The sequence below is a fragment of the Neovison vison genome, chromosome 13 (genome assembly GCF_020171115.1).
Source record: "Neovison vison isolate M4711 chromosome 13, ASM_NN_V1, whole genome shotgun sequence".
NCBI lineage: Eukaryota > Metazoa > Chordata > Mammalia > Carnivora > Mustelidae > Neogale > Neogale vison.
This window is the reverse complement of record NC_058103.1, coordinates 86,472,499-86,497,821: the sequence shown is the minus strand read 5'-3', so window position 1 is coordinate 86,497,821 and position 25,323 is coordinate 86,472,499. Positions and strand designations below refer to the sequence as shown.

At 45.6% G+C, this 25,323-nt stretch overlaps 1 protein-coding gene across 1 annotated transcript; it reads right to left on the bottom strand.

Moving 5' to 3' along the window:
- Positions 1-751: 751 nt before the first annotated feature.
- PPP1R14D (protein phosphatase 1 regulatory inhibitor subunit 14D) lies at positions 752-25,064 on the bottom strand. Its single transcript, XM_044230011.1, has 5 exons — positions 23,217-25,064; positions 14,471-14,749; positions 1,299-1,382; positions 1,095-1,127; positions 752-895 (listed from the first exon to the last, which is right to left on the bottom strand). The coding sequence occupies exons 2-5, from the start codon at positions 14,723-14,725 to the stop codon at positions 830-832; spliced, it is 438 nt and encodes a 145-aa protein (XP_044085946.1). The 5' UTR covers positions 14,726-14,749; positions 23,217-25,064; the 3' UTR covers positions 752-829.
- Positions 25,065-25,323: the final 259 nt, after the last annotated feature.

Here is a 25,323-nt window from a genome sequence, read left to right as displayed (position 1 = left end):
TGAATGCCTACCCTGCTTTCTGCCTTACTTCCAAATGATGCCACCTCCCCGGGCTCCTGTCCCAATCTGCCAGCCATTCAGACCCAGAAGCTTTCCAGCAACATGCTCTTGAGCTGACTCCTGGCCTCTCAGCCTGTAACTCTTTATACCTGTCTGCTTAATTCCTGCTTTTTCTCTTTCTGCTGCTGGCTGGAGCCCGCTCAAGATAGTCCTCAACCTGATGCCTCCTGACTCATTTAGGGGGACAGGAAGGTTAAGCCTTCCCTGATGTCCCCAGACCCCGCTAGGTTTTACCTGTTACCTCTCCTCTGGGATTCGGAACTAGTCTTTGCCACTTGGGCTCCTGTTGTCAGTGATGCAGGATGTGTGTGTGTCCTAGTCTCGTGCCCTCTTTGGCTTCCAGGCCTTGCTAGATCACGGGCTCTAAAGCAGAACTGTGATCTCTGAATGCTCAAGGCCAGCTTGGGTAGATGGACGGAGGAGGTGTGGATAGAGCCTGGTGGCTCAGGATGCTGGCCCCCTGGTATGTCACTTTACCCTCCCCTCCCCGCCCCTCAGGAAAGATATGCTGCACACTCCATTCAGCTGAGACTCCCAAAGGTTTTATCCACTTGGCTGCCAAGGAGAGTACCAGGCAACAGCCATGAACGGCTTCCAGAAAGCCCAGCTATGACTGCACATACACTAGGAATATCCAAATGTCTCTCCTTATCTTCCACGTTCCTTGTCTGTGTTCCACGGAGCTATCACCTGTGTCCTATCAGCCCAGGATTCAAAGGTTCAGGAACAGCCTGGCATGCTGAGGCTGCTGAAGGTAGTCTCACAAGGCTTATTTCTGAGGCCGACTGAGTCTCCGGAGTTTCTTGAGTTCACTGAGCAGCTCAGAGATAAAAGGCTGAGAGAGAAACAGGGTTAAGATCAAAGCATGAGGTCATACCCACCCAACACACTGCCCTCCATAATCTCCCCTGACCCCAGAGGGGGTCTCCAGAGCTGGGGAAGAGGAAAAGGACATAGGGCTCTCAAACACTCCTCTTCATTAGCTGCCTCCCCTCTGGGTCCCTCTTACCCCAGACCTGCAGAACATCCCTTACCTCTGTGGGGCGGGGGCAGTTTCGGAGAATAGCCTGGGTGGAAGAGAGCAAAGAGTGGGTCCCCAACCATAGCACTTTCCCACAGGCCTCCACTCAGCCCTCCCAGGAATCCTCCCCTCTGAATTGGTTCTCCCCACGCCACTCAAGAATGCAAAACCTGGCTTCCTGGGTTCCTCCCACTCTAAGCACAGCCCCACTTTCTACCTCCAAGTGAGTCTTCTGTTCCTCTGTGGATAGTTCCAAGAGAGCCTCCAGGTCAATCTCAGGCTCAGAAGGAGTGGGTTGATCCTGTTTGGGAATCACACAGAGTTCAGAGGGGCCTGGCCAGCTGGTGCTGGAGTGAAAGTCACTGTCAGGGGTTCCGCCATCTCCTACCCTGCTTCCCACGTTCAGTCCATTTCCTCGCCTTTCTCAAACCACCCATTCATTCTTCCATTCAACACTTACTGAGGTCCTACTATCTTCCATCTGAGACAGAGCTAGGGTTCTTTAAAAAGAGTGCCTTTTGGGCACCTGGGTGGCTCAGTAAGTTAAGCATCCGCCTTTAGCTCAGGTCATGATCTCAGGGTCCTGGGATCGAGTCCCACATTAGGCTCTGCTCGACAGGGAGTCTGCTTCTGGCTATCACTCTCCCTCTGTGCATTTTTTCTCTCTCTCTCTCAAATAAATAAAATATTTTAAAAATGCCTGTTTAGGGGCGCCTGGGTGGCTCAGTGGGTTAAGCCTCTGCCTTCGGCTTAGGTCATAATCTCAGGTCCTGGGATCGAGCCCCACATCGGGCTCTCTGCTCAGCAGGGAGCCTGCTTCCTCCTCTCTGCCTGCCTCTCTGCCTGCTTGTGATCTCTCTCTCTGTCAAATAAATAAATAAAATCTTTTTTAAAAATTAAAAATTTAAAAAATTTTTTAAAAAACGCCTGTTTAATTTCAAAAGTTAGCATATCATTGGTAAGGATATAAAATAGTACAATGGCCTTGGAAAACAGTTTGGCAGCTCTTTAAAATGTTAAATATAGGGGCGCCTGCGTGGCTCAGTGGGTTAAGCCTCTGCCTTCGGCTCAGGTCATGATCTCAGGGTCCTGGGATCGAGTCCCGCATCGGGCTCTCTGCTCAGCAGGGAGCCTGCTTCCTCTTCTCTCTCTCTCTCTGCCTGCCTCTCTGCCTACTTGTGATCTCTCTCTGTCAAATAAATAAATAAAATCTTTAAAAATAAAATAAAATAAAATAAAATGTTAAATATAGAGTTATCATCTGACCCGGCAATCCCATTCCTAGATCTACCCATGAGAGAAATGACTTGTCCACACAAATGTCTGCACATGAATATTCATAGCACTGTTATTCATAATAGCCAAAAGGTGAAAACAACACATATCTCCATCAACCAATGAATGGATAAATAAAATATCATGTAGCCATACAAAGTTACTCAGCAACAAAAGGAACAAAGCATGGATTCATGCTACAACATAGATGAATCTTGAAAACATTTTGTTAGTGAAAGTAGCCAGTTACAAAAGTCCATATGCTATATGGACATAATTTGTATGAAATGTCCAGAATAGGTAAATCCATGGAGACACAAAGTAGATTAGTGGTTGCCCTGGACTGGGAGTGGTGATGGTAAGGAAGGAAGTGTGACTGCTAATTGGAACAGGGTTTCTTTCTGGGGTGATAAAATGTCCCAAAATTCAATTGTGGTTGCATAACCCTGAAGATAACTTAAAACTATTGGAAGTACACACTTTCAGTGGGTGAACTGTATGGCCTGTGAATCCTATCTCAATAAAGCGATCTTTAAAAGTTATTACAGTCAGTGAAATAATGAGTCAATACAGATTTTATAAAATTAAAAATGAAAGAAGCTTAAGAAAATGAGATGACAGGGGCGCCTGGGTGGCTCAGTGGGTTAAGCCTCTGCCTGCAGGTCAGGTCGTGATCTCAGGGTCCTGGTATGGAGCCCCGCATCGCATCGGGCTCTCTGCTCAGCAGGGAGCCTGCTTCCCCACCCCCCCCGCCCACCCCACTCTGCCTGCCTCTCTGCCTACTTGTGATCTCTCTCTCAGTCAAATAAATAAATAAAACCTTAAAAATTAAAAAAAGAAAGAAAGAAAATGAGATGACAATCAATAGACTGGGAGAAAATATTTGCAGAGGATGTATCTGATAAAGGACTAATGTTCAAGAGACAAAGAGGGGCACCTGGGTGACTCAGTGGGTTAAGCTTCTGCCTTTGGCTCGGGTCATGATCTCAGGGTCCTGGGATCAAGCCCCGCATCAGGCTCTCTGTGCAGTGGGGAGTCTGCTTTCCCCTCTCTCTCTGTCTGCCTCTCTGCCTACTTGCAATCTTTGTCTCTGTGTCAAATAAATAAAATCTTTGGAAAAAAAAAAAAGACAAAGAATTCTTGAAACTCAACAATAAGAAAGAAACCACTCAGCTGAAAAGTGGGCCAAAGATCTGAACAGATACCTCACCAAAGAAGATATGTGGATGGATGGCAAATCGCATAAGAATTGTTCAACATCCTATGTGATTAGGAAATTGCAAATTAAGACAACAATGAGAGATACTACATACCTACCAAATAAGCAAAAAATCCAAATCCGAATGCTGGTGAGGATATGGAGTGACAGGAACCTTCATTTGTTACTGGTGGTAATGCCAAATAATACAGCCACTTTGGAAGACATTTGGCAGTTTCTTACAAAACTAAATACACTCTTACTATTTAATCTAGTCATCAAACTCCTTAATATCTACCCAAGTGAGCTGGAAACATATCTGCACAAAAAGGTGCTTACTTGGGGCGCCTGGGTGGCTCAGTTGGTTGGACGACTGCCTTCGGCTCAGGTCATGATCCCAGAGTTCCGGGCATCGAGTCCCACATTGGGCTCCCAGCTCCATAGGGAGTCTGCTTCTCCCTCTGACCTTCTCCTCGCTCATGTTCTCTCTCACTGTCTCTCTCTCAAATAAATAAATAAAATCTTAAAAAAAAAAAGTGCTTACTTATAATTGCCAAAACTTGGAAGAAACCAATCTGTCCCCGGATAAATCAACTGTGCACATCCCAGACAATGGAGTATTGTCCAGCACTAAAAGAAATGAGCTGTCAAGCCATGAAAAGACCTAAATGAACCATAAACATACATAATAAGTGAAAGAAGCCAATCTGAAATTGGCCAGTCATACATACTATATGATTCCAACTACACAACATCCTGGAAAATGCAAAACTGTCAAGACAGTAAAAAGATCAGTGGGATTAAGGGGGAAAGTGGGATGAACAGGCGGAGCATAGAGGATTTTTAGGGCAGAGAAAATACTCTTTATGATACTATCAATGGTAGATACATGCCCTTACATATTTGTCCAAACCCTTGAATGTACAACACCAAAAGTGAACCCTAATATAAGCTAGTGATTTTGATGTGGCAATGTAGCTTCACTGATTTTATCAGTGTACTGCTTTAGTGGGGATGTTGATAGTAGGGGAGGCTGTGCATATATGGGGGCCCAGGGAATAGGGGAACTCCGTACTTACTGCTCAGCCTCCTTGTGAACCTAAAACTGCACTAAAAATTAAGTCTATTTTTTTAAAAAAAGATGTGAATTCAATGGCCAAGTTCTAATAAACTTAGTGATTTACTGATTTGTCAAGGATTTTCTTAAGTGAAAGTGACACAGTAGTAAAGAATGTGACACTAGTGTCAGGGGTTAGTTGGACAATTAGGGTGCCAGGACAGCTAAGACAGAACTGCACTAGTCTCCCGTTTTACCCCTTAGACAAGACCACAATAGCATCCTGTCTAGCAGCCTCTGCAGAAGTGACATTTGCAAAACATCCTGAAGCAAACAACTATAAAACATTTGTCACTGTCACAGGTTGAGGCAATTAGTTTCCAAAAGTCATCCCAAAAAGACCATCAACACGTGAACAATAACCCAATAGGTAGACGGGAGCATGATCAAAGCCCTCACTGGCATACCTCAGCTGTCAGTCCACAGAGGCCCCACACTCAGGAGGTTCCAGAAAGTTCTGCAAAGAGCTTATAAAAACTCCCAGGTTTGAATGCCAAAACAGCAACCCTCTTGGGTCCCCTCCCTGTTTGGGAGCTTTGTACTATTATTGCTCAATAAACTTTGCCGTATTGCCCACTACTCTTCGATCTTTGTCTTCACTCTTCGAAGCACCATGACCAAGAACTGTGGGCACTAAGGGAATAAAAATTCCTGTAACATTAGTACAGTTGGGTGCCACTTTCCTTCTTATTTTGAAGTGTATTTATTTAATACAATTTAATACACCCAATGTGGGGCTCAAACGCACAACCCCAAGATCAAAAGTCGCATGCTCCTCCAACAGAACCAGCCAGTTGCCCCACTGCCACTTTCTGGATTCATGCTAAGGGCCACCACTGTTTTTGCAGTATCAGTGCAAATGTCAACATAGTGAAAAAGGCAACTGACACCTCAGCGTTATTACAAAAATAACCATGCACTGTCTGAAAGGGTCACCAGAATATGCTTCAAGAACTGCTGCCTTATTCATTTTCTAATGGGTTGTTCATTTTTTCTCACTAAGGAGTCTGTTTTAATTCTTCTTACTATTTTTTTAAGATTTCATTTGTTTAGGGACGCCTGGGTGGCTCAGTTGGTTAAGCAGCTGCCTTCGGCTCAGGTCATGATCTCAGCGTCCTGGGATCGAGTCCCACATCGGGCTTCTTGCTCGGCAGGGAGCCTGCTTCTCCCTCTGCCTCTGCCTGCCTCTCTGTCTGCCTGTGCTCGCTCTTTCTCCCTCTCTCTCTGACAAATAAATAAATAAAATTTAAAAAAAAAAGATTTCATTTGTTTATTTGACAGACAGAGACCACAAGTAGGCAGAGAGGTAGGGGGAAGCAGACTCCCCGATGAACAGAGAGCCCAATGTGGGGCTCGATGCCAGGACCCTGGGATCATGACCTGAGTCGAAGGCAGAGGCCTTAACCCACTGAGCCATGCAAGTGCCCCTTTATTTATTATTTTTAATTATTTTTAAAAGATTTTATTTATATAATTGATGGACAGTGAGAGAGGGAACACAAGTGGGGGCTGGGAGAGGGAGAAGTAGGCTTCCCATGGAGCAGGGAGCCCAAAGTAGGGGACAGGTGTCCTAGGACACCAGGACTATGACAAGAGCTTAAGGCAGATGCCCAACAATTGGCTGAGCCACCCATGTGCCCCAAGAAGTCTTTTTTTAAAAAATTCAGATTAGGGCGCCTGGGTGGCTCAGTGGGTTAAGCCGCTGCCTTCGGCTCAGGTCATGGATCTCAGGGTCCTGGGATCGAGTCCTGCATCGGGCTCTCTGCTCAGCAGGGAGCCTGCTTCCTCCTCTCTCTCTGCCTGCCTCTCTGCCTACTTGTGATCTGTCTCTGTCAAATAAATAAATAAAATCTTTAAAAAAAAAAAATTTCAGATTAGCGGGGCACCTGGGTGGCTCAGTGGGTTAAAGCTCTGCCTTCGGCTCAGGTCATGATACTAAGGTCCTGGGATCGAGGTCCGCATCGAGCCCCGCATGGAGTCCTGCATCGGGCTCTCTGCTCAGCGGGGAGCCTGCTTCCCCCTTCTCTCTCTCTGCCTGACTCTCTGCCTACTTGAGATCTCTGTCTGTCAAGTAAATAAATAAAATCTTAAAAAAATAATAAAAATAGGGGCGCCTGGGTGGCTCAGTGGGTTAAAGCCTCTGCCTTCGGCTCAGGTCATGATCCTAGGGTCCTGGGATGGATCCCCGCATCGGGCTCTCTGCTCAGCAGGGAGCCTGCTTCCTCCTCTCTCTCTGCCTGCCTCTCTGCCTACTTGCGATCTCTGTCAAATAAATAAATAAAATCTTTTTAAAAAATAAATAAATAAATAAAAATAAAAATAAAATTCCGATTAGCCCTAGCATTCATTTCTCATATGATGGAAATACCATTTGTTGTCTTTAAGAATTTTTTAAATGTTTATTTATTTCTTTATTTACTTATTGAGAGAGAGAAAGAGAGAGTACATGCAGAGGGAGGAGCAAGGGGAGAGACAGAATCTCAAGCAAACTCCCTGGTAAGTGCAGAGTTCAACAAGGGGTTCGATCTCACAACCCTAAGATCATGACCTGAACCAAAATCAAGAATCTAAGGCTTGGGGCACCTGGGTGGCTCAGCAGGTTAAAGCCTCTGCCTTTGGCTCAGGTCATGATCCCAGGGTCCTGGGATCAAGTCCCAGGTCAGGCTCTCTGCTCAGCAGGGAGCCTACTTCCCTCTCTATCTCTGCCTACTTGTGATCTGTCTCTCTGTCAAATAAATAAATAAAATCTTAAAAAAAAAAAAAAAAGAATCTAAGGCTTAACTGCCTGAGCTACCCAGGTGCCCCTGGAAATACAATTTATGTGTGTAGAAGGAGTTGGGGAAATACATGTTTATATAGCTGAATGTAACTAATGGTCTTTTCCAGTGAAAAGAAATTTTGACGCTCCTTTTCCACCTCCTCCCCAGCTTCTTCTTCTCTTAATGCTTAGTGAGTTCTTCTCACACTGATTTGAATAAATATTTGATATTCACCTTTATGTTTTATTTTTTTATTTTTAAGATTTTGTTTATTTATTTATTTGACAGACAGAGATCACAAGCAGGCAGAGAGGCAGGCAGAGAGAGAGGAGGAAGCAGGCTCCCTGCCAAGCAGAGAGCCCGATGTGGGGCTTGATCCCAGGACCCTGAGATCATGACCTGAGCCAAAGGCAGAGGCTTTAACCCACTGAGCCACCCAGGCTCCCCTCACCTTTACGTTTTCTAAAGGTTTGATAATTTCACCTTTTCCTCTTGATTACTTAATCATTTAAAATCTTTTTTGACTACTATTAACATGGTACCATGAACTGGGGAACTTCAGTGAACAAAACAAAGATCCTATCCTCCAAAGGTCCACATGTTACAGGCAGTGGAAGAGATACAACAGAAATAGATACAAAAAGTAACTAATGTGTATAATTTGTTTAAAGGTTATTTGGGAGAGCAACCTGGGTAGCTTAGTCAGTTTTGCCTTTGGCTCAGGCCATGATCCCGGGGTCCTAGGATCGACTCCCATGTAGGGCTGGCTCCCTACTCAGTGGGGAGTCTGCTTCTCCTCTGCCTCTCTCCCTGCTTGCAATCTCTTTCACTATCTCTCTCAAATAAATAAATAAAATCCTTAAAAAAAAAAAAACGATTATTAGGGGTAACTCTTTGGATGATGTAAATTTCCTTATCTTGATTGGGGTAGTGTTATGTAAGGCAAAGTGCATCCCAATGTACACTTCAGATTTTATTCTCTGTCAGTTACAACTCAAGATAGTGGATTTTTTAAAAAAGGAAAGAAAAAAGAAAAAGAAGCCTCACCTGTCCTCTCATTCCTCCAACTGCCAACAAGTAACCGTGATGAACAGTTTCAGTCCTTCCGTGCCTTTTTAAAATAAATAGTGCTAGGGTTCTAAGTTAGCTCTTTCACCCTAAGGTCTCAACTTTCCTTTTTGCTTTCTTAGTTTCTAGCTCATCTGGTTCAGTCTTCATTCATTTAATGCATATTTACTGAGTGCATGCTAACCTCCATGTATTGTAATAAGTACTAAGGCCATAATGCAAGACAAACACAAGCCCTTGAAAAGCTTGCAGTCTCCTGAAGGATACAGACAAGTGAAATGGCAGTTATAATACAGAGTGATAGGGGTGCCTGGGTGGCTCAGTAGGTTAACCCTCTGCCTTTGGCTCAGGTAATGATCTCACGGTCTTGGGAATGAGCCCATCGGTTCTCTGCTCCGCAGGGAGCCTGCTTCCTTGCTCTCTCTCTCTCTCTCTCTCTCTCTGCCTGCCTCTCCCACTACTTGTGATCTCTGTCTGTCAAATAAATAAAATCTTTCAGGGCACCTGGGTGGCTCAGTGGGTTAAAGCCTCTGTCTTCGGCTCAGGTCTTGATCTCAGGGTCCCGGGATTGAGCCCCACATCAGGCTCTCTGCTCAGTAGGGAGCCTGCTTCCTCCTCTCTCTGACTGCCTCTCTGCCTACGTGTGATCTCTGTCTGTCAAATAAATAAATAAACTCTTTTTAAAAATAAATAAATAAATAAATAAATAAACAAAATCTTTCAAAAATAATAAAAATACAGAGTGATAGGCACTCTGATGAGATACTTCAAGAACACATGGAAGGGGAACATAACCAAGCCTAGGGTTCAGGAAGACTTCCTGGAGGAAGTAACTTCTAATCCGAGACCTAAAAGTTGAATAAGAGTTAACCAGATTATTTATATTTCTGGAAATGATGGAGTAACAGAGGCTGTATTTATTCTCCCAACATAAGTAACCACTAAACTAGGCAAAAATATATGAGCAGTGTTCAGTCATTAGACAATAGGTTCTTCACGGCTACCTGAGAGAGAAAGGAAACAGAAGAGGCAAACTCTGTAACTGCCCTGTACTTATTCCTAGAGGCAATTTCCTGACCACAGAGCAGAGAGGGAGGCCTCAAGCAGAGTACAGTGGTCTTTCTATATTAATGTGACAGAGATCAGAGCTCAGGGTTGAGGTGGTTGGAGGTTGCTAGACACAGCCGTGGAGAGGAGGGAGTTATGAGGAAAGTTATGCATAAAGGTCCTCTTGAGTCTTTCCTGAACACAAGATGCACATTCATAAGGTAAACCCTCAAGAGGCCAGGCAGTGTGAGGCACCGAAGGTCCAGAGATGAACAGATCTCACACAGGACTGGGAGGCAAATCAAGTTCCACCCAGCCAGAGTGGATGGTCATCACTGATTATGCAGGAATTCAGTAGAGCCCTTACTGGGGGTTAAATTATTCTCTAGGTTAAAGGCTACTCTAGACTCAACATAACTTAAAAACAAGCTTCAGAAGGATCAAACTGAGCCACAAGTAACTAAACCACCTATTAGAACAAGGTCCAATGCTTTAAAGGAAGAAAAAAAAATCCAGTTACCCAGTAACATAAAACTCATAAAATGTCCAGTATACAAACAAAAATCACTAGTCATACCAGAAGCAGGAAATGTGGCCTATAAAGGGAGAAAAATCAGTTAGTAGAAGCTGACCCAGAAATGACAGTTGGTGGAATTAGCAGATGAGGAAAACACAAACACAGTAATGAGAAAAATGAAATATATGAGAAAAAAGCCAAATGGAATATCCAAAGATGAAAAATGCAATATTTTTGTAAAGATTTTATTCTTAAGTAATCTCTATATGCAGCGTGGGCCTTGAACTCACAACCTGGAGATCAGGAGTCACATGCTCTACCGACTGAGCCAGCCAGGTGCCCTGAAAGATGAAGTATTTTCAATGAAAAATTTACTGGATGGAGTTAACAGCATATTTGGACGTTGCCAAAAAAAAAAAAAAATCAGTTCAACCTAAAGATATGGTGATAGAAACTAGCCAAGATGAAACACAGAAAGATGGGGTGTCTGGGTGGCTCAGCTGGTTAAGTGGCTGCCTTTGGCTCAGGTCATGATCTCGGGGTCCTGGGACTGAGCCCCACATCGGGCTCTCTGCTCAGTGGGAAGCCTACCTCTCTCTCTCTCTGCCTGCTGCTCTGCCTACTTGTGCTCTCTCTTTAGCAAAACAAACAAATAAACAAAATCTTTTAAAAAAAAGAAACACAGAAAGAAAAAAACCTTGAGAGGTTGGGGAGGAAGAAGAGAACAGAGCCTTGATGACCTGTGGTGTGATACTGAGTGTTCTCACATATGTGCAGTTGGAATCCCAGAACGTGGAGGGGGAGACTGAATAGTAAAGCTGCCTTCTAATTACTAGAATTCTACCTCTAAAAAAGTACAAGTCTGACCCCCAAAAAAACCTTTTCGTACCACCTATGATATTATCCACACATATTTTGGATATAAGGTAGTATATTACTGAGAGTCTCTGGAGTTGAGAATACCATGATCCAAATATTCCTTCCCTAAATGTCAAACAACACTTGCTGGGCTGAACAAGTGTGGTAAACCTGTGACTTGATGTTTCATGAAGGGGTTTCCTGCCAGATGCTGCCAGACTTGACTCCATTCTCACCTTCACTCCATCCTCAGTGCCCTTCCTCCTGACCTCTCTGCCATGGGAACCAGTGGTGGAGTAAGGCCCAGGAAGGAGCTCACCAGTGTCATTTCACATATTCGTTAACAATACTTTTTTAAGGTTGGAAGTCTAATAGATTGTTTCTTAAGATGTCACCGCATCAGGGACGCCTGGGTGGCTCAGTTGGTTAAGCAGCTGCCTTCGGCTCGGGTCATGATCCCAGGGTCCTGGGATCGAGTCCCATATTGAGCTCCTTGCTCGGCAGGGAGCCTGCTTCTCCCTCTGCCTCTGCCTGCCTCTCTGTCTGCCTATGCTCGCTCGCTCTCTCTCCCTCTGTCTCTGACAAATAAATAAATAAAATCTTAAAAAAAAAAAAAAGATGTCACCGCATCAGAAGGGCTACATCAAAATGCCAGCTGCCACCAGAAAAAGATAGTGTTATAGAAGCTATAGGAATGTTTTCAAAACTCTGGGGTAGTCAACAGTGTACTGTGCTGATGTGTACATTAGATTTGGTCCCAAGACAGTGATCAGTGACCTTGGCAAGAGCTCTCAATAGAATGGTGGGAACAGAAGTCAGGTTCCCGTGGTTTGAATAGTGATAGGAAAAGGAAAGGTAAGTGGGAGTGTAGGCAAATCCTTTAGGAAGTCTTGTCCTAAAGGAGACATGAAATTAGGGGTAGGAACTGAGGAGGGGGTGCATTGTTGAGCAAGAGTCTCCTTAAAATAGGGGTGTCTGGATGGCTCAGTGGGTTAAACCTCTGCCTTCAGCTCAGCTCATGATCTCAGGGTCCTGGGATCGAGCCCTGCATCGGGCTCTCTGCTCAGCGGGGAGCCTGCTTTCTCCTCTCTCTCTGCCTGCCTCTCTGCCTATTTGTGATCTCTGTCAAATGAATAAACAAAAAAAGACTTTAAAATAAAATTTAAAAATTTAAAAAAAAAAGAGTCTCCTTAAAATAGGAGAAATTTATGAGTGTTTATAGCCTTGCTTAGAAGCCAAATCCACACTCCACCTCTGGACAATAGGAGCACTAGGGCCCCAAGTCTGTTTTGTTGAACCCAGACTTGGTTCCTCTGAAGACTCCAAAGCAGCTTTTAAACTCAGTGAGAAGGTGGGGGGGAGCCCTCCATCAAAGTAAAGTTGGATCTCTTTAAACGAAAGTCAACAAGTAGTAATGCAAGCCTGGAACCCACAGTGCTCTCCAAGGTGAATATGTTGAAGAGAGTCCGCTGCACGGAGACAGGCTCTATGATGGTCACTCTGTGACGGACACACTGTTGCCTCAATCTGTCCCAAGATGACCAGCCACCTGGGGCTTCCACAGCCACTTGGCTTCTTCCTGCTGAAAACAGCAGGGATTGGGAGAGGAACTGCCACCTAGCACCTTTGGACAATTGCCATGGCAACCGCAGGCCAGGTATTTTATTTCGGTCATTGCCTGGGAGTGGTCCTCCCACATATCCTGTTTTCCAGTGTTATGAGCTCATTATTGTGCAGCCCTCCCCCTGCCCATTGATCTTACAAAACGAAATTCTTTGTCTAGTATCTTTCTCTGATGCCTAGAAAAATTTGCTCTGAGGTGTCTGAAATATGAGCCTTTTTATGCAAGTGCATAACAATCTGAAACTGAAACTGATCCAGGAAGGGAGGGTGCTCACAGGATAAAAGGGCAGTGGAAGCTGAGCAGAAGCAGGTGGAGAAAGTGTGCCTCTCCTGCTCCCAGCTCCAAAGCATCTCCCTCCCCTGCATGGGGGAGCCCAGGATGCTGCAGGGGACATGGTGGACACCTGGACCACACCAACACATGACCCAGTGAGCTTACCAAGACAGCCTGGGCTATATGGATCATTCTTCTCCACCCCAACCGCAGCACAGCCCTTACCTGGAAGAATGACGAGCCCCTGCCCCGAAAGGAAAAGAAAGAAACAGAGTCAAGAAGGAGGAGAAAGAAAGACCAGGGTATGTAGAGGAGGACTCCTGGGCTCTGGTTTGGTGCAGTGGTTCTCAGCAAGCCACATACTAGAATTAACTGGGGCCAAAAAAAAAAAAAAAAAAAAGGGACGCCTGGGTGGCTCAGTTGGTTGAGCGGCTGCCTTCGGCTCAGGTACATGATCCCAGCATCCTGGGATCAAGTCCCTCATGGGGCTCCCTGCTCGGCAGGGAGCCTGCTTCTCCCTCTGCCTCTGCCTGCCACTCTGTCTGCCTGTGCTCACTCTCTCTGACAAATAAATAAATAAAATCTTTAAAAAAAAAAAAAAAGACAAGTGTCTGGGTCCCTCCCTAATAGATATAGTCAGTTGGGGTGCAGTCAGGTCATCGGGTTTTTTCTGAAGTACTTCATGGGTGGAGAACCACTAAGCTGTTCCCCTAAGTGCCCGGGCTTTGTAGGCAGAGCCCCAGCTGCAGCTCCTGGTCTCTTGGTTTCTTAGTCATGTGACCTTGGGCTCCTTTGTTACTCAACATCTCTAAGCTTCCATTTCCTCCATGGTAAAGCCTGTCTACCTGAGGGAGGAGTGGGGAGGACCTACACGAGGCACTGTGCCTAACAGAGTTCAGTGTTAAGAACGTTACTGTCGTTGAAACAGCAGTGGTGACTACTCTAGGGTCCTGAGTTTTAGTTACCTGAGGAAGAAAGTGCCACTGTCTCGTGACAAAGGGCAGAGAGCTGACCTTTCCTCAGGGGGAGTTGAGGGTAGTCAGTCAGAGACAGGGCTGAGGACTTATTCTAGTCCAGTGCTGTTCACTTTGAGAGGATGGAAATGTTTCTCTATCTGTGCTGACAAGATGGCAGCCACTAGCCACGTGGGACTACAGGGCACTTGAAATGTGGCCAGTGTGAATAAGAGACTGAATTTGGCATTTTATTTAATTTTATTAATTTGAAAGCCAATAACCACACATGGCTGATAGCTAGAGTGCTAGATAATGCAGCTCTTGACCTGTAGATATGTTGAGGATGAGAGGAAGACAGAAAATAAAAAATAGCTCTTCTGTTTCACTGGAGCTTCAAAACGTCCCACAAAGAAGATACAACAGGCATTGACAGGTTCATTTTATAGATTAGGAAACTTAGTCTCAGGGATATTAAAACAACCTGGCACAGATTTTTTGAAGAGCATTAGAGGAGGGCAGAGCCCAGACCAGAGGGAGGCAGATTTCGGGACTGCGAATCTATCGTCAGCAGTTGGGAGACGCTTTCTCTCTATGGGAGCATCTCACATTGGCCCTCCAGCTCCTCCTGCAGTCTCCCGGCAGGCTCTCTCCCAGGCACCCAGTGTCCTCCCCCCACCCCCGGCATCGTGTCTCTCACCTGGAAGAGCTCCTGAACTTTCGCGTCCACCCACTGCTCCATCTCCAGCCAGCGCTGGAGCTGCCCCCGGTCGTACTTCACCGTCAGCCGGCTGGGTCTCCGGGACCTGGACACTTTGGAGGGGTCGGCGTGGGACTTTGATTCTGAGTCTGTGGATGACGTCCTCCTCCTCCCAGAAGTCCAGTGGACTTTCTTACTCGAGTTCTCCCCATCGGGGTTGGGAGATGTGCAGGAAGCAGGGCTTGAGGACAGCATGGAAGGACTGGCGTGAGCCAGGACCTGGGAAAAACTGCCAGTCAGAGCAGGGGTGCCAAGGAAGTGAGGAGCTGAACAGAGGGAGAGGCCAGCAGGGAAGAAAGGAAGGGGGAAAGAGGGAGGGCCAAGGCTCCGGAAAGGGCGGAGGGTCAAAGATCAATAGGACTTTCTCTAGTGCTGGCAATGCCCATCTCCTGGCTCCTTGCTGCCACTGAGTGGCATGCCCGAGCTGTGCCCCAGCCTTTTTGCAGCTGCTGGAGCCCAAAGTGATTTCAACCTCAGATAAACAATGGTCAAGAACATGCCATGCCTTGGGAGGAAGAAGAGATGCTCTGGTCCTGAGGGGTGCAGGGCTCTGATCGGTGCTCTATGGCCAGTTGTGGAACAGGACCTGAGTCACACTCACCTGAGAGCCCTCAGCATCCCATCTTCCTGGGACTAGATCCACCTGGGCCCTGAGGAGCTGCAGTCAGATGGATCCTGCAGGAGCAGGGTCCCCAACTGGTAGGTGCTCTTGCTCAGAGTGGAGCACTGGCAGGGGCAAAGTCTCACCAGGGGTAGTTAGACGAATGGTTCCCTCTGGGCCTCGTCAGGTCAGGACCCTCTTGTGTCTGGGCGTGTCTGATTGTGAGCTGCCTTACGGATATGGAAGGAAAGAGGTGCTCCTCTGTCAGCCTGGCCTTGTGCTTGCAAAGATAAATTAATCAAGCTCGTCCCCCATGCAAGTTCCCCAGAGGAAACTGCTTGGGAAGCCATGTTTATCATCACATGACCCTCCCCCCCCCACACTCAGGTCCTTCTTGACACAAAGGAAACCTGCAGACCTAACTTTCACCCTGGTAATGAGACTCATAGCTCTAAACATACAGTACTTGCATTCTAAAGGAAGCGTATGTTTGTTCAGTCTTTTTTAACAATTTTTTTTTTTAAGAGAGAGAGAGAGAGAAGGAGAGTCTGAGCAGGAGGGGCAGAGGGAAAGGAAGGCAGAATCGACAGAATCCCAGTTGACTGTGGAGCCTGATGCGGGGCTCAATCCCAGGACCTTGAGATCACCACCCAGTCGAAATCAAGAGTCAGACACTCAACTGACTGCACTACCCAGGTGCCCTGTAACAAAAATTTCTAAAAGCTTTTTACAAAAGTTACAGAAGAAACACTGTCAGTTTTAAAACAGATAAACAGTTCAGAAGGACAAATGAAAAATGGAAGTTTCTCTGCTCTCCCCAGCCCCACTCCCCAGATGCAACCCCACCAACAGCTTCTGTTTTTAATTCTCCAGTAATCACCACTTATCCCTTTGTATAATATATTTGTCCATTCTAGACAGTATCTCTTGTCTTCTCCCTATGAAGAATGGGAAATTAACTTTGTCATCCCCCTTTACTTTCTACATTCCAATATTTGTTTATAAATTTCTTTTTAGGTCTTGCAGTAGTTGCCTTTAAAATGCTGAGTTTCAGGGTACCTGGTAGCTCAGTCAGTTAAGTGTTTGCCTTTGGCTCAGGTCATGGTCCTGGAGTCTTGGGAGTGAGCTCCATGTGAGGCCCCCAGCTCAGTGGGGAGCCTGCTTCTCCCTCCCCACAACCACTTGTGCTCTCTCTTGTGCTATTTCTTTCTCTCTCTCAAATAAATAAATAAAATCTTTAAAAATCAAATAAAATATTGAGTTTCTGTTTCCAATGTATCAACTAAAACCATCATACACTGACTCCTGAAAGAGAGCTTTAGATAATAGCCAACAGATGAGCCTTTTTCTTTTTAAGATTTATTTATTTGAAAGAGAGGGTGAACACTCTATGAGATCATGACATGAGCCGAAACCAAGAGTCAGACGCTTAACTGACTGAGCCACTCAGGCGCCTCTAATAGATGAGTCTTTAATGATGAAAAACTTTGGGGCTCTAAGTTAACAGAGGCGGAGAGATGTTTGAGGGCTGCACCCCAAGAAAGCAGCCTGGAAAAGCCCAGACTTTGGAGGAAGGCTGACAGATCTGAGTTCAAACTCAGCTTTTTACCCTGTTCTGCAAAGTTTTATAACCTTCACATTCCACAACCTCTTTGAGTCCATTTTCTCATCTGCCACATAGGGTTTGGGGGGAAGATTAAATGAGTTAATATATGTAAATATGATGTCCAAAACAGAGTTCCTTCTCAAGAGACATCCATTCCCTGCCTTTAAAAAAAAATTGTTTTAAATTTATTTATTTGACACAGAGGCTGAGAGATCACAAGCAGGCAGAGAGGCAGGCAGAGAGAGAGGGGGAAGCAGTCTCCCCTTTTTCTTTTTTAAATTTGTTTTAATATTTTATTTATTTATTTGACAGAGAGAGCACAAGCAGGGGGAGCAGCAGGGCAGAGGGAGCGGGAGAAGCAGGCTCCCCACACAGTAGGGAGCCTGATGCCAGGCTCCATCCCAGGACCCTGAGATCATGACCTGAGCCCAAGGCAGACACTTAACTGAGTGAGCAACCCAGGCGCCCCTATTCCCTTCCTTTCTTTGCCTTCTCATTCTCTGTCTTCCTGGTGAGGCTCTGTCTACCAAAGGCTTGCTGAGGGATTTCTCTGCAGCGGTTTCATTCCTGGGCCTCTGTGGAAGAGAGTGGAAATGAGCAGCAGTGGGGAGGCCTCTAAAATGTAGCCTCAGTCATTAAGCGTCTGCCTTCGGCTCAGATCAATATCCCACTGTCCTAGGATCAAGCCCCACATGGGGCTTCCCTGCTCCACCGGGAAGCCCACTTCTCCCTCTCCCACTCCCTCTGCTTGTGTTCCCTTTCTCATCGTGTCTCTGTCAAATAAATAAATAAAGTCTTTGGGGCCCCTGGGTGGCTCAGTGGGTTAAGGCCCTGCCTTTGGCTCAGGTCATGATCTCAGGGTCCTGGGATAAGGCTCCCCATTGTGCTCTCTGCTCAGCAGGGAGCCTGCTTCTCTCTCTCTGCCTGCCTCTCTGCCTACTTGTGATCTCTCTGTCAAATAAATAAATAAAATATTTTTTAAATAAATAAATAAACTAACTAACTAACTAACTAACTAACTCTTTAATAAATAAATAAATAAATAAATGATCAAATGTAGCCTGTAGACTCAGGTGTTACTTTGATGACCATTACACTCTGTGAGGGGCAGGTATTATTATTCTCATTCCCTCCGTCTTCCGTTTCCAGTCTTGTGAAGAGTTCAGGAGCACTTTCAGGAAAAGGAACCAGATCGGAAGACTCAATGGATTTTGTTCATTCATTAACTCATTCACTTAGTAACAAAGATTTTAGGAGGTCCTATAGTAGGCCAAACATTATGCTCAGGCCTGGGGATTGGCAATCAAAAGAAACTCTGTCCCCACCTTCATGGAACGTATAGTGGAGTGTAAAAATAAACCAATGTTAATCAACTAAGCAAAGAAATGTAAAGCAGCAACTGTATTTAGTAATCTAAAAAAGAAAAAAAAAAGGTAAAAGGTGCTCTAAGAATGTCTACTGAGGATGTGACCTAGCAAGTGGTAACAGTTTGAACTGAGTTCTGAAGGATGAATAGGAGTTAACTAGGCACAGGGACCAGCAGGAGTGGATCTGGCAGAAGTCAGAGCAAATGCAAAGGCCCTGTGGCAGGAGGGAAATGTTGAATACAAGGATTAAAAGGTCAATGGGACTATAACAGAGAGAAGGGAGGGAAACACAGTCATGAGGCAGAAGGGGTGGAGGTAATCTACACAGGGCCCTGTGATCCACATTAAGGAATTTTGTCTCTCTCCTAAGCACATTGGGAGTCACAGCAAAATCTTGAGCAACAGTGGTGGGATAGGCTGACATGTTCAGATTTAAATTTTCAAAATCTCACCCTGCCGGTTAAATAGAGAATCAGAGGGTACAGAAAGTCTGAAGGAGATCAGTTAGGAGACCACTGCTGTAGGGCTTGACTGGGGGAGGTAGTATTGTCAGTAGTGAGAAGGGGACAGTGCAGAACTACTTAGGGGGTACTATTTAATAGAATTTGGTAATGGAATGGGGACACAACATAGGCAAACTTCATAGACGCCCATACAGGGACACAGACAGGTTCACGCATGGAGCCTTTGTGAGCCTGTTTCCTCATCTGTAAACTGAAGGCTGGGGAGATTTTGCAAGAGCATGAAGAATGGCTCCTGTGAACCTCAATGGCACACAAATGAGTTACGCCCATTGTGTATGTGTAAGGCTCTTTATTAACATTCTTCCGTTTCTGCACTCACACACATCTCACTGGCCTATGCATGTCACCATTAATCAATTAGTTTGCCCAAGATAAGGGAATCGTGCCCCAAGATAACATGGAAAGAAAAAAGCACCAAGACCACAGGGCCACGTCAGGATGGGCAAACAAAGAGGGTGCCGGCCTGGGCAGAGGTAAGGGTGTCTGTCTGCCCTGCTCCCTGGCTTGACCTACGTCCAGTGGTGGGATAAAATAGGCCACGGGCAGACACCATCAGAACAACACTGCTCTTAAATGCGTCTTCTTTGGGGCGCCTGGGTGGCTCAGTCGGTTAAACATCTGGATCGAGCCCTGGCATTGGGCTCCCTGCTCCGCAAAGAGCTTCCTTGGGCCTCCATCTCCCTTTGCCTCTGCTGCTCCCCCTGCTTGTGTGCTCTCTCTCAAATAAATAAAATCTTTTTAAAAAATGTCTCTTCTAGGGGCGCCTGGGTGGCTCAGTGGGTTAAAGCCTCTGCCTTCGGCTCAGGTCTTTAGGCATCAGGCTCTCTGCTTTAGGCATCAGGCTCTCTGCTCAGCGGGGAGCCCGCTTCCCCCTCTCTCTGCCTGTCTCTCTGCCTACTTGTGATCTCTCTCTCTCTCTGTCAAATAAATAAATAAATAAAATCTTTAAAAAAAAATGCCTCTTCTAGGGGCACCTGTGTGGCTCGGTGTGTTAAAGCCTCTGCCTTCAGCTCGGGTCATGATGCCGGGGTTCTGGGATCTAGCCCAGCATCAGGCTCTCTGCTTGGTGGGGAGCCTGCTTCCCTTCCTCTCTCTCTGCCTGCCTCTGCCTGCTTGTGATCTCTGTCTGTCAAATAAATAAATAAATAAAATCTTTAAAAATAAAAAAAATTTTAAATATAAAAATGCCTCGGGGCGCCTGGGTGGCTCAGTGGGTTAAAGCCTCTGCATTCGGCTCGGGTCATGATCCCAGGGTCGTGGGATCCAGCCCCCCGTTGGGCTCTCTGCTCAGCAGGGAGCCTGCTTCCCCCTCTCTCTGTCAAGTAGATAAATAAAATCTTAAAAACAAAAAAAATAAAAATGCCTCTTCTTGGGGTGCCTGGGTAGCTCAGTGGGTTAAGCCTCTGCCTTCAGCTCAGGTCATGGTCTCAGGGTCCTGGGATGGAGCCCCGCATTGGGCTCTCTGTTCAGTGGGGAGCCTGCTTCCCCCTCTCTCTCTGCCTGCCTCTCTACCTGCTTGTGATCTCTCTCCGTGTCAAATAAATAAATAAAATCTTTTAAAAAATGCCTCTTCTTTTCCTTCTCTTATTAAAAATGTTTATTTATAGGGGAGCCTGGATGGCTTAGTCAGCAGAGCATGCAACTCTTGATTTCAGGATCATGAGTTCAAGCTCAATGTAGGATGTAGAGATTACTTTAAATTATTTTTTAAATTTTTTATTATAAAAGAAAAACATGGGGGCGCCTGGGTGGCTCAGAGGGTTAAAGCCTCTGCCTTCAGCTCAGGTCATGATCCCAGGGTCCTGGGATCGAGCCCCGCATCGGGCTCTCTGCTGAGGAGGGAGCCTGCTTCCCCCCCTCTCTCTGCCTGTCTCTCTGCCTACTTGTGATCTCTGTCAAATAAATAAATAAAATCTTTAAAAAAAAAAAAGAAAAACACGTTTATTTCTAAGTTTTCTAAAACATTAAAAATTCCCCACAATCCCACCACATAAAAACCACCACTGCTAACTGACATTCTGGCAAACTTCCTTTCAGTCTTTTTTCTACGCGTATATAACATAGTTGAGAAAATGCTAATACATAATATATAGTTATTAGGGAAACTTTAAAAACCATTATTGTTATTATTCAGGAAATAAGTTTAAAAAAGACATGTTTGTTGTAGAAAATTTTAAAATACAGATTTAAAAAGAAAAATATAAATGATATGTCTGGTGTATTTATTTTCCATTTCTCATAGAGCTTTGCTTGTTTTAAATTTTAATGAAGTTAGATTATTTTGTAACATAAGCATGCTGTTTGATAATTTAATATCTTTTGCATACCTTTTGTACCACTAAGTAGTTTTGTACATAGCTTTTTCTTTTCAAGATTTATTCATTTGAGAGAGAAAGAGTGTACATGTGTGCATGCGAGCAGGGGGTGGGGGTAGGCAAAGGGAGAGGGAGAGAATCTCAAGCAGACTCCCCACTGAGCATGGAGCCTGATGTGGGACTCAATCCTACCACATGAGATCACGACCTGAGCCAAAATCAAGAGTCCTATGCTTAAGGGACTCAGCTGCCCAGGTGCCCCTATATGTATCTTTTTTTGACACTACAGAGTTTAAAAGTTTGGACCATGACTCAGAGTAACGAATTCATTTACTATCACAATGTACACATATACAAACATGAAATGGAAATTTCTTATAAAGCAAAACTTACCTTTCCTCTGATATTTTCTTTTTTGTTGTCTGTTTTGTTTTTTGTTTTTTTTCCCTCTGATACTTTCAAATTGATTTCATTTTTTTTTAAGATTTTATTTTATTTATTTGACAGAGCGAGATCACAAGCAGGCAGAGAGAGAGGAGGAAGCAGGCTCCCTGCTGAGCAGAGAGCCCGATGCGGGCCTCGATCCCAGGACCCTGAGATCATGACCTGAGCCGAAGGCAGCGGCTTAACCCACTGAGCCACCCAGGCACCCATGATTTCATTTTATTTTTTCAAATGCTGACAGCAAGTCAGTTTGTTTTTAAGATTCACTAATGGATTTCAACCTGTTCTATTAGCAGCAATTCCATGATATAGTTACTCAATTCCCTGTTATTAGATATACGGACTGCTACCAATTTCTTGCCATTATAAATAACACTGTTCTAAACATCCTTGTAACTATTCCTTTGTTAGAATTCCAAGATTTTTCTTTTCCTTAAGAGAAATTTCTAGAGGTGGAACGACAAGGACAAAGGATGTATAAAATTTTAGGGGAGTTTAATATTTATGGTCATAGTAGCTCCTTGGAAAGGAGTACCAAATAAACTGTTTATAGTTTGATATCCTAATTTTTTCAGTTAATGAATGTTAGTTATATATTGCTGCGTAACAAATTACCCCCAAATTTTGCAACTTGCAACAGTAAGTATTTACTCTATCACCGTTGTAACAGGTGGCTTAACTGGCTCGCCTGGGTCAGGGATTCTCAGAAGGCTGCAAGTCAGCTGCTGGTCGGGGCTGTTGGTCAGAGACATTAGTTCCTTGCCACAAGGACCTCTCTAGAGAACCACTCACCACACGACAGCTAGCTTCCACTAGAGCCAGGGCACTGAGAGGAGAATGGCGGCAAGCAAGACAGAAGTCACAGTCTTTCTGCGGTCTAAACCAGGAAGTGACATCCCGAGACTTTTGCTGTATTCTATTCACCAGAAGCCAGTCACTAGGCCCAGCCACACTCAAGGGGAGGGGGTTACATAAAGGCATGAATACTGTAGGTCTGGACCACTGCTGGCTATTTAGAGGCCCCCTATCACACTGGAATATTGTGGGAGCTGACACTAGTAGAATTCTTTCAAAATGCCCGTTTTAGGCATCATCTGAGAGAACCTGTCTCCTTTAAATAAAGACTGAACCAATGACAGCAGCCTCATCTTGAAAAGAATTACATTACTGGGGCTCAAGCCTCTGCCTTCGGCTCGGGTCATGATCTCAGGGTCCTGGGATCGAGCCCCACATTGGGCTCTTTGCTCAGCAGAAAGCCTGCTTCCTCCTCTCTCTCTCTCTGCCTGCCTCTCTGCCTACTTGTGATCTCTGTCTGTCAAATAAATAAATAAAATCTTTTTTTTTTTTAAAGAATTACATTACTTTCCCCAAAATTCCTGATGAAAATTTGTTGGTTCTGCATTATCAAGAGAAGTCATGGGCTTTGACTTAGATCATTAAAACTGGAATTTTATTTAGGGGTGCCTAAGTGGCTCAGGCGGTTAAGCATCTGACTCTTGGTCTCAGCTCAGGTCATGATCTCAGGGTCCTGGGATCCTGCCACACATCCGGCTCTGAGCTCCGCGGGGAGTCAGTCAGCTTAAAGAGTCTCTCCCTCAGCACCTCCTCACCGCCCCACTCACAAACATCCTCTCTGTCTCTCTCAAATAAGTAAGTCTTTACAAACAACCAAACTGAAATTTATAAAATGTAATGCTTATGGATCATTAATTAGAACTAAAATTTAGTCTATAAATGTATTACCCCTCTATTTCAATTATTATTGTCACACAACGAACCACCCCAAAATGTAAAGGTGTAAAACAAATACAGCCTGTAAATTTACTTACTGTTCTGCATCTTGGGCAGGGCTTGGCAGGTGCAGTCGGTCTCTGCCAGCCAGCTCAACTGGAGATGAGGACGGAAGAGGGCTTCATGCAGCTACTCAGCAGGGGCGGGGAGCTGGGAGATGGCTGCACTCCTCGTAGTGGGAAAGTGTAGTTTTTGATGTCAGAGAGACTTGGAATAAAATTCTGGCTCTGTTACTCTTTGCAGGTAACATTTACTGGGCATTCATGGTAGCAAATGTTTATCTGTGTTAACTCATTTAAGCCTCCTAATAACCTATGAAGCCCCACATTGTATGCAAGGAAACCAAAGCACAGAGAGGCTAACTAACTTACCAAAGGCCACACAGAGAATAAATGGCAGATGATAACTAAACCCAGGGACCTGAGTCTAAAGCCCACCAACTCAACTCCTATCCAGCCTTGCCTCCCACTCTTTGCTCTGTGATCTCAGTGGAGCTAGCGAACTTCTCTGCAAAGTGGAAACTGTTCTCAGAGTTCCTGTGAGCATTAGTAATCATCTCGTCAAGTGTGCTGGTTAGTGTCTTACCTCAGGGTGATTTGCTCACCACTTGAAAATGAGTTTTTTGCTTCAGGCAAGTTAAATTCTGTGGTGAGGGCAGAAGGGCCAGCTGAAGTCAAAGCTGCAAGTGCTATAAAGCCCAGGGTTTAGGCACTAAAGCAATGGAATTGGCTTACCTAGATGTCAATCCTCACTCTGCCACCTGCCACATTACCTGTCACAACCTGCCTGTTCATCTGTATATTGGGGATAAAAATAATACCTGCTTTCTTGGTCTGAGTATATGGGGCAATGTTGGGAAATGCTCAGGAACCTAAGGGTTTGGGCACTGTCAGTGCTTAATGAATATAGGTTTTCATAATGGTGTGGATGGATGTAATGATCAATCTATGGTTATGTAATGCTACCATAGGTAATAGTCTCCTGTGTTAGGATTCTTGTGTGTATAGTGTACTGGGGAAGGCAAAAATCAACTCACAACAAAATTCTTTCTTCCCAGTAACTGCACAATCATTTGCTTCACTCCCAGCATAACATCCTTGCCCTACATCCACTGTGCTGGGGGCAGTGAGAGAAAAACAGAAAATCCAAAGAAGGGGGACAGACCCCAGATTCCCACCCCAACACCCAGAAGGTAGACAGCTGGGGGATGTTGCAGTTCAGCCAGAAAAATGATCAACAGGTTGGCTACAGGACTTAGTAGGTAAAGCTGCTCTACATGAGAAATTAGGAAGAATGTTCCACTGGGTGGGGTTTGTTAAGTCATTGTGAAAAGGTGTGGAATCTCTTTTTTGGGAGAGCATTAATAGGACCCGTCTTGCTCTGCAGGAACAGTCTTTAAGAGGAGTTCTTCACTCAAGGCTTCAAGGAGCTCACGGTTCTGTGAAGGTCATTATCTAAACTACTTTGGTGAACTGGAATCTCTAGCTTTCAAGGATGGCATTCTGCTGGAAGAGAATGGCCAGCTCTTGACCAGGAACAGCTTCTTCGTGGGAGAGAAGAGGGAACCTGTGCTCCAGGGGACGAGGCAGCAGACCACTGAGCTAAGAGGGACTCAACTCCGACGGAGACCTGAACGTAAGCCTTGATACACGGTATGGAAGGGCCTCAAACGCAATGGAGCCATGGCAGGTCCCGCAGGGAAGCGTGGAAGAGGGAATTGCCTCAGTTGCTCATTCTGGCAGAAAGGAGGGCTTCCTGGAGCTGGCTAGGGAGGTGACGCTGGAACAGGCATCCCGGATTCCAGTTATCTAAGGTGCAACCCCACAGCTTCGGGGGATCTCTTCCCGCCAAGAGATGGAAATTATTTCCCGAGGGCTGACGACGCCAGCCAGATCGTCTGCATCGGGCTTTCCCCGGTTTCTCCTCCCCCAGTTCCTTCACCAGCGCCTCAGGCCTGACTGGGAATGACGGCCCCGACCGGAAAGGGAGGCCGGAGGCAGCCGCCCCGGAGCGCCCGACCCCGGAATGGGCGACCTCGCTGCAGTGTCCGGCCGGCGTCCGGGCCCCCGGGGATCCGGCTGCACTTCTGGGGGGCGGGACCCCGCCGCGAGCCTGGACTCGGCGGAGCGGACGTAGAGCAGGCCG

What these genes read in the sequence shown, in the direction of transcription:
- PPP1R14D (XM_044230011.1), bottom strand. Translation starts at nt 14,725, where the DNA reads ATGCTGTCCTCAAGCCCTGCTTCCTGCACATCTCCCAACCCCGATGGG. An exon ending in AACAGAAGACTCACTTGGAG is followed by an intron (nt 1,128 to 1,298) that starts GTAGAAAGTGGG and finishes TCTTCCACCCAG; the next exon opens with GCTATTCTCCGAAACTGCCC. An exon ending in ACTGCCCCCGCCCCACAGAG is followed by an intron (nt 896 to 1,094) that starts GTAAGGGATGTT and finishes TTTCTCTCTCAG; the next exon opens with CCTTTTATCTCTGAGCTGCT.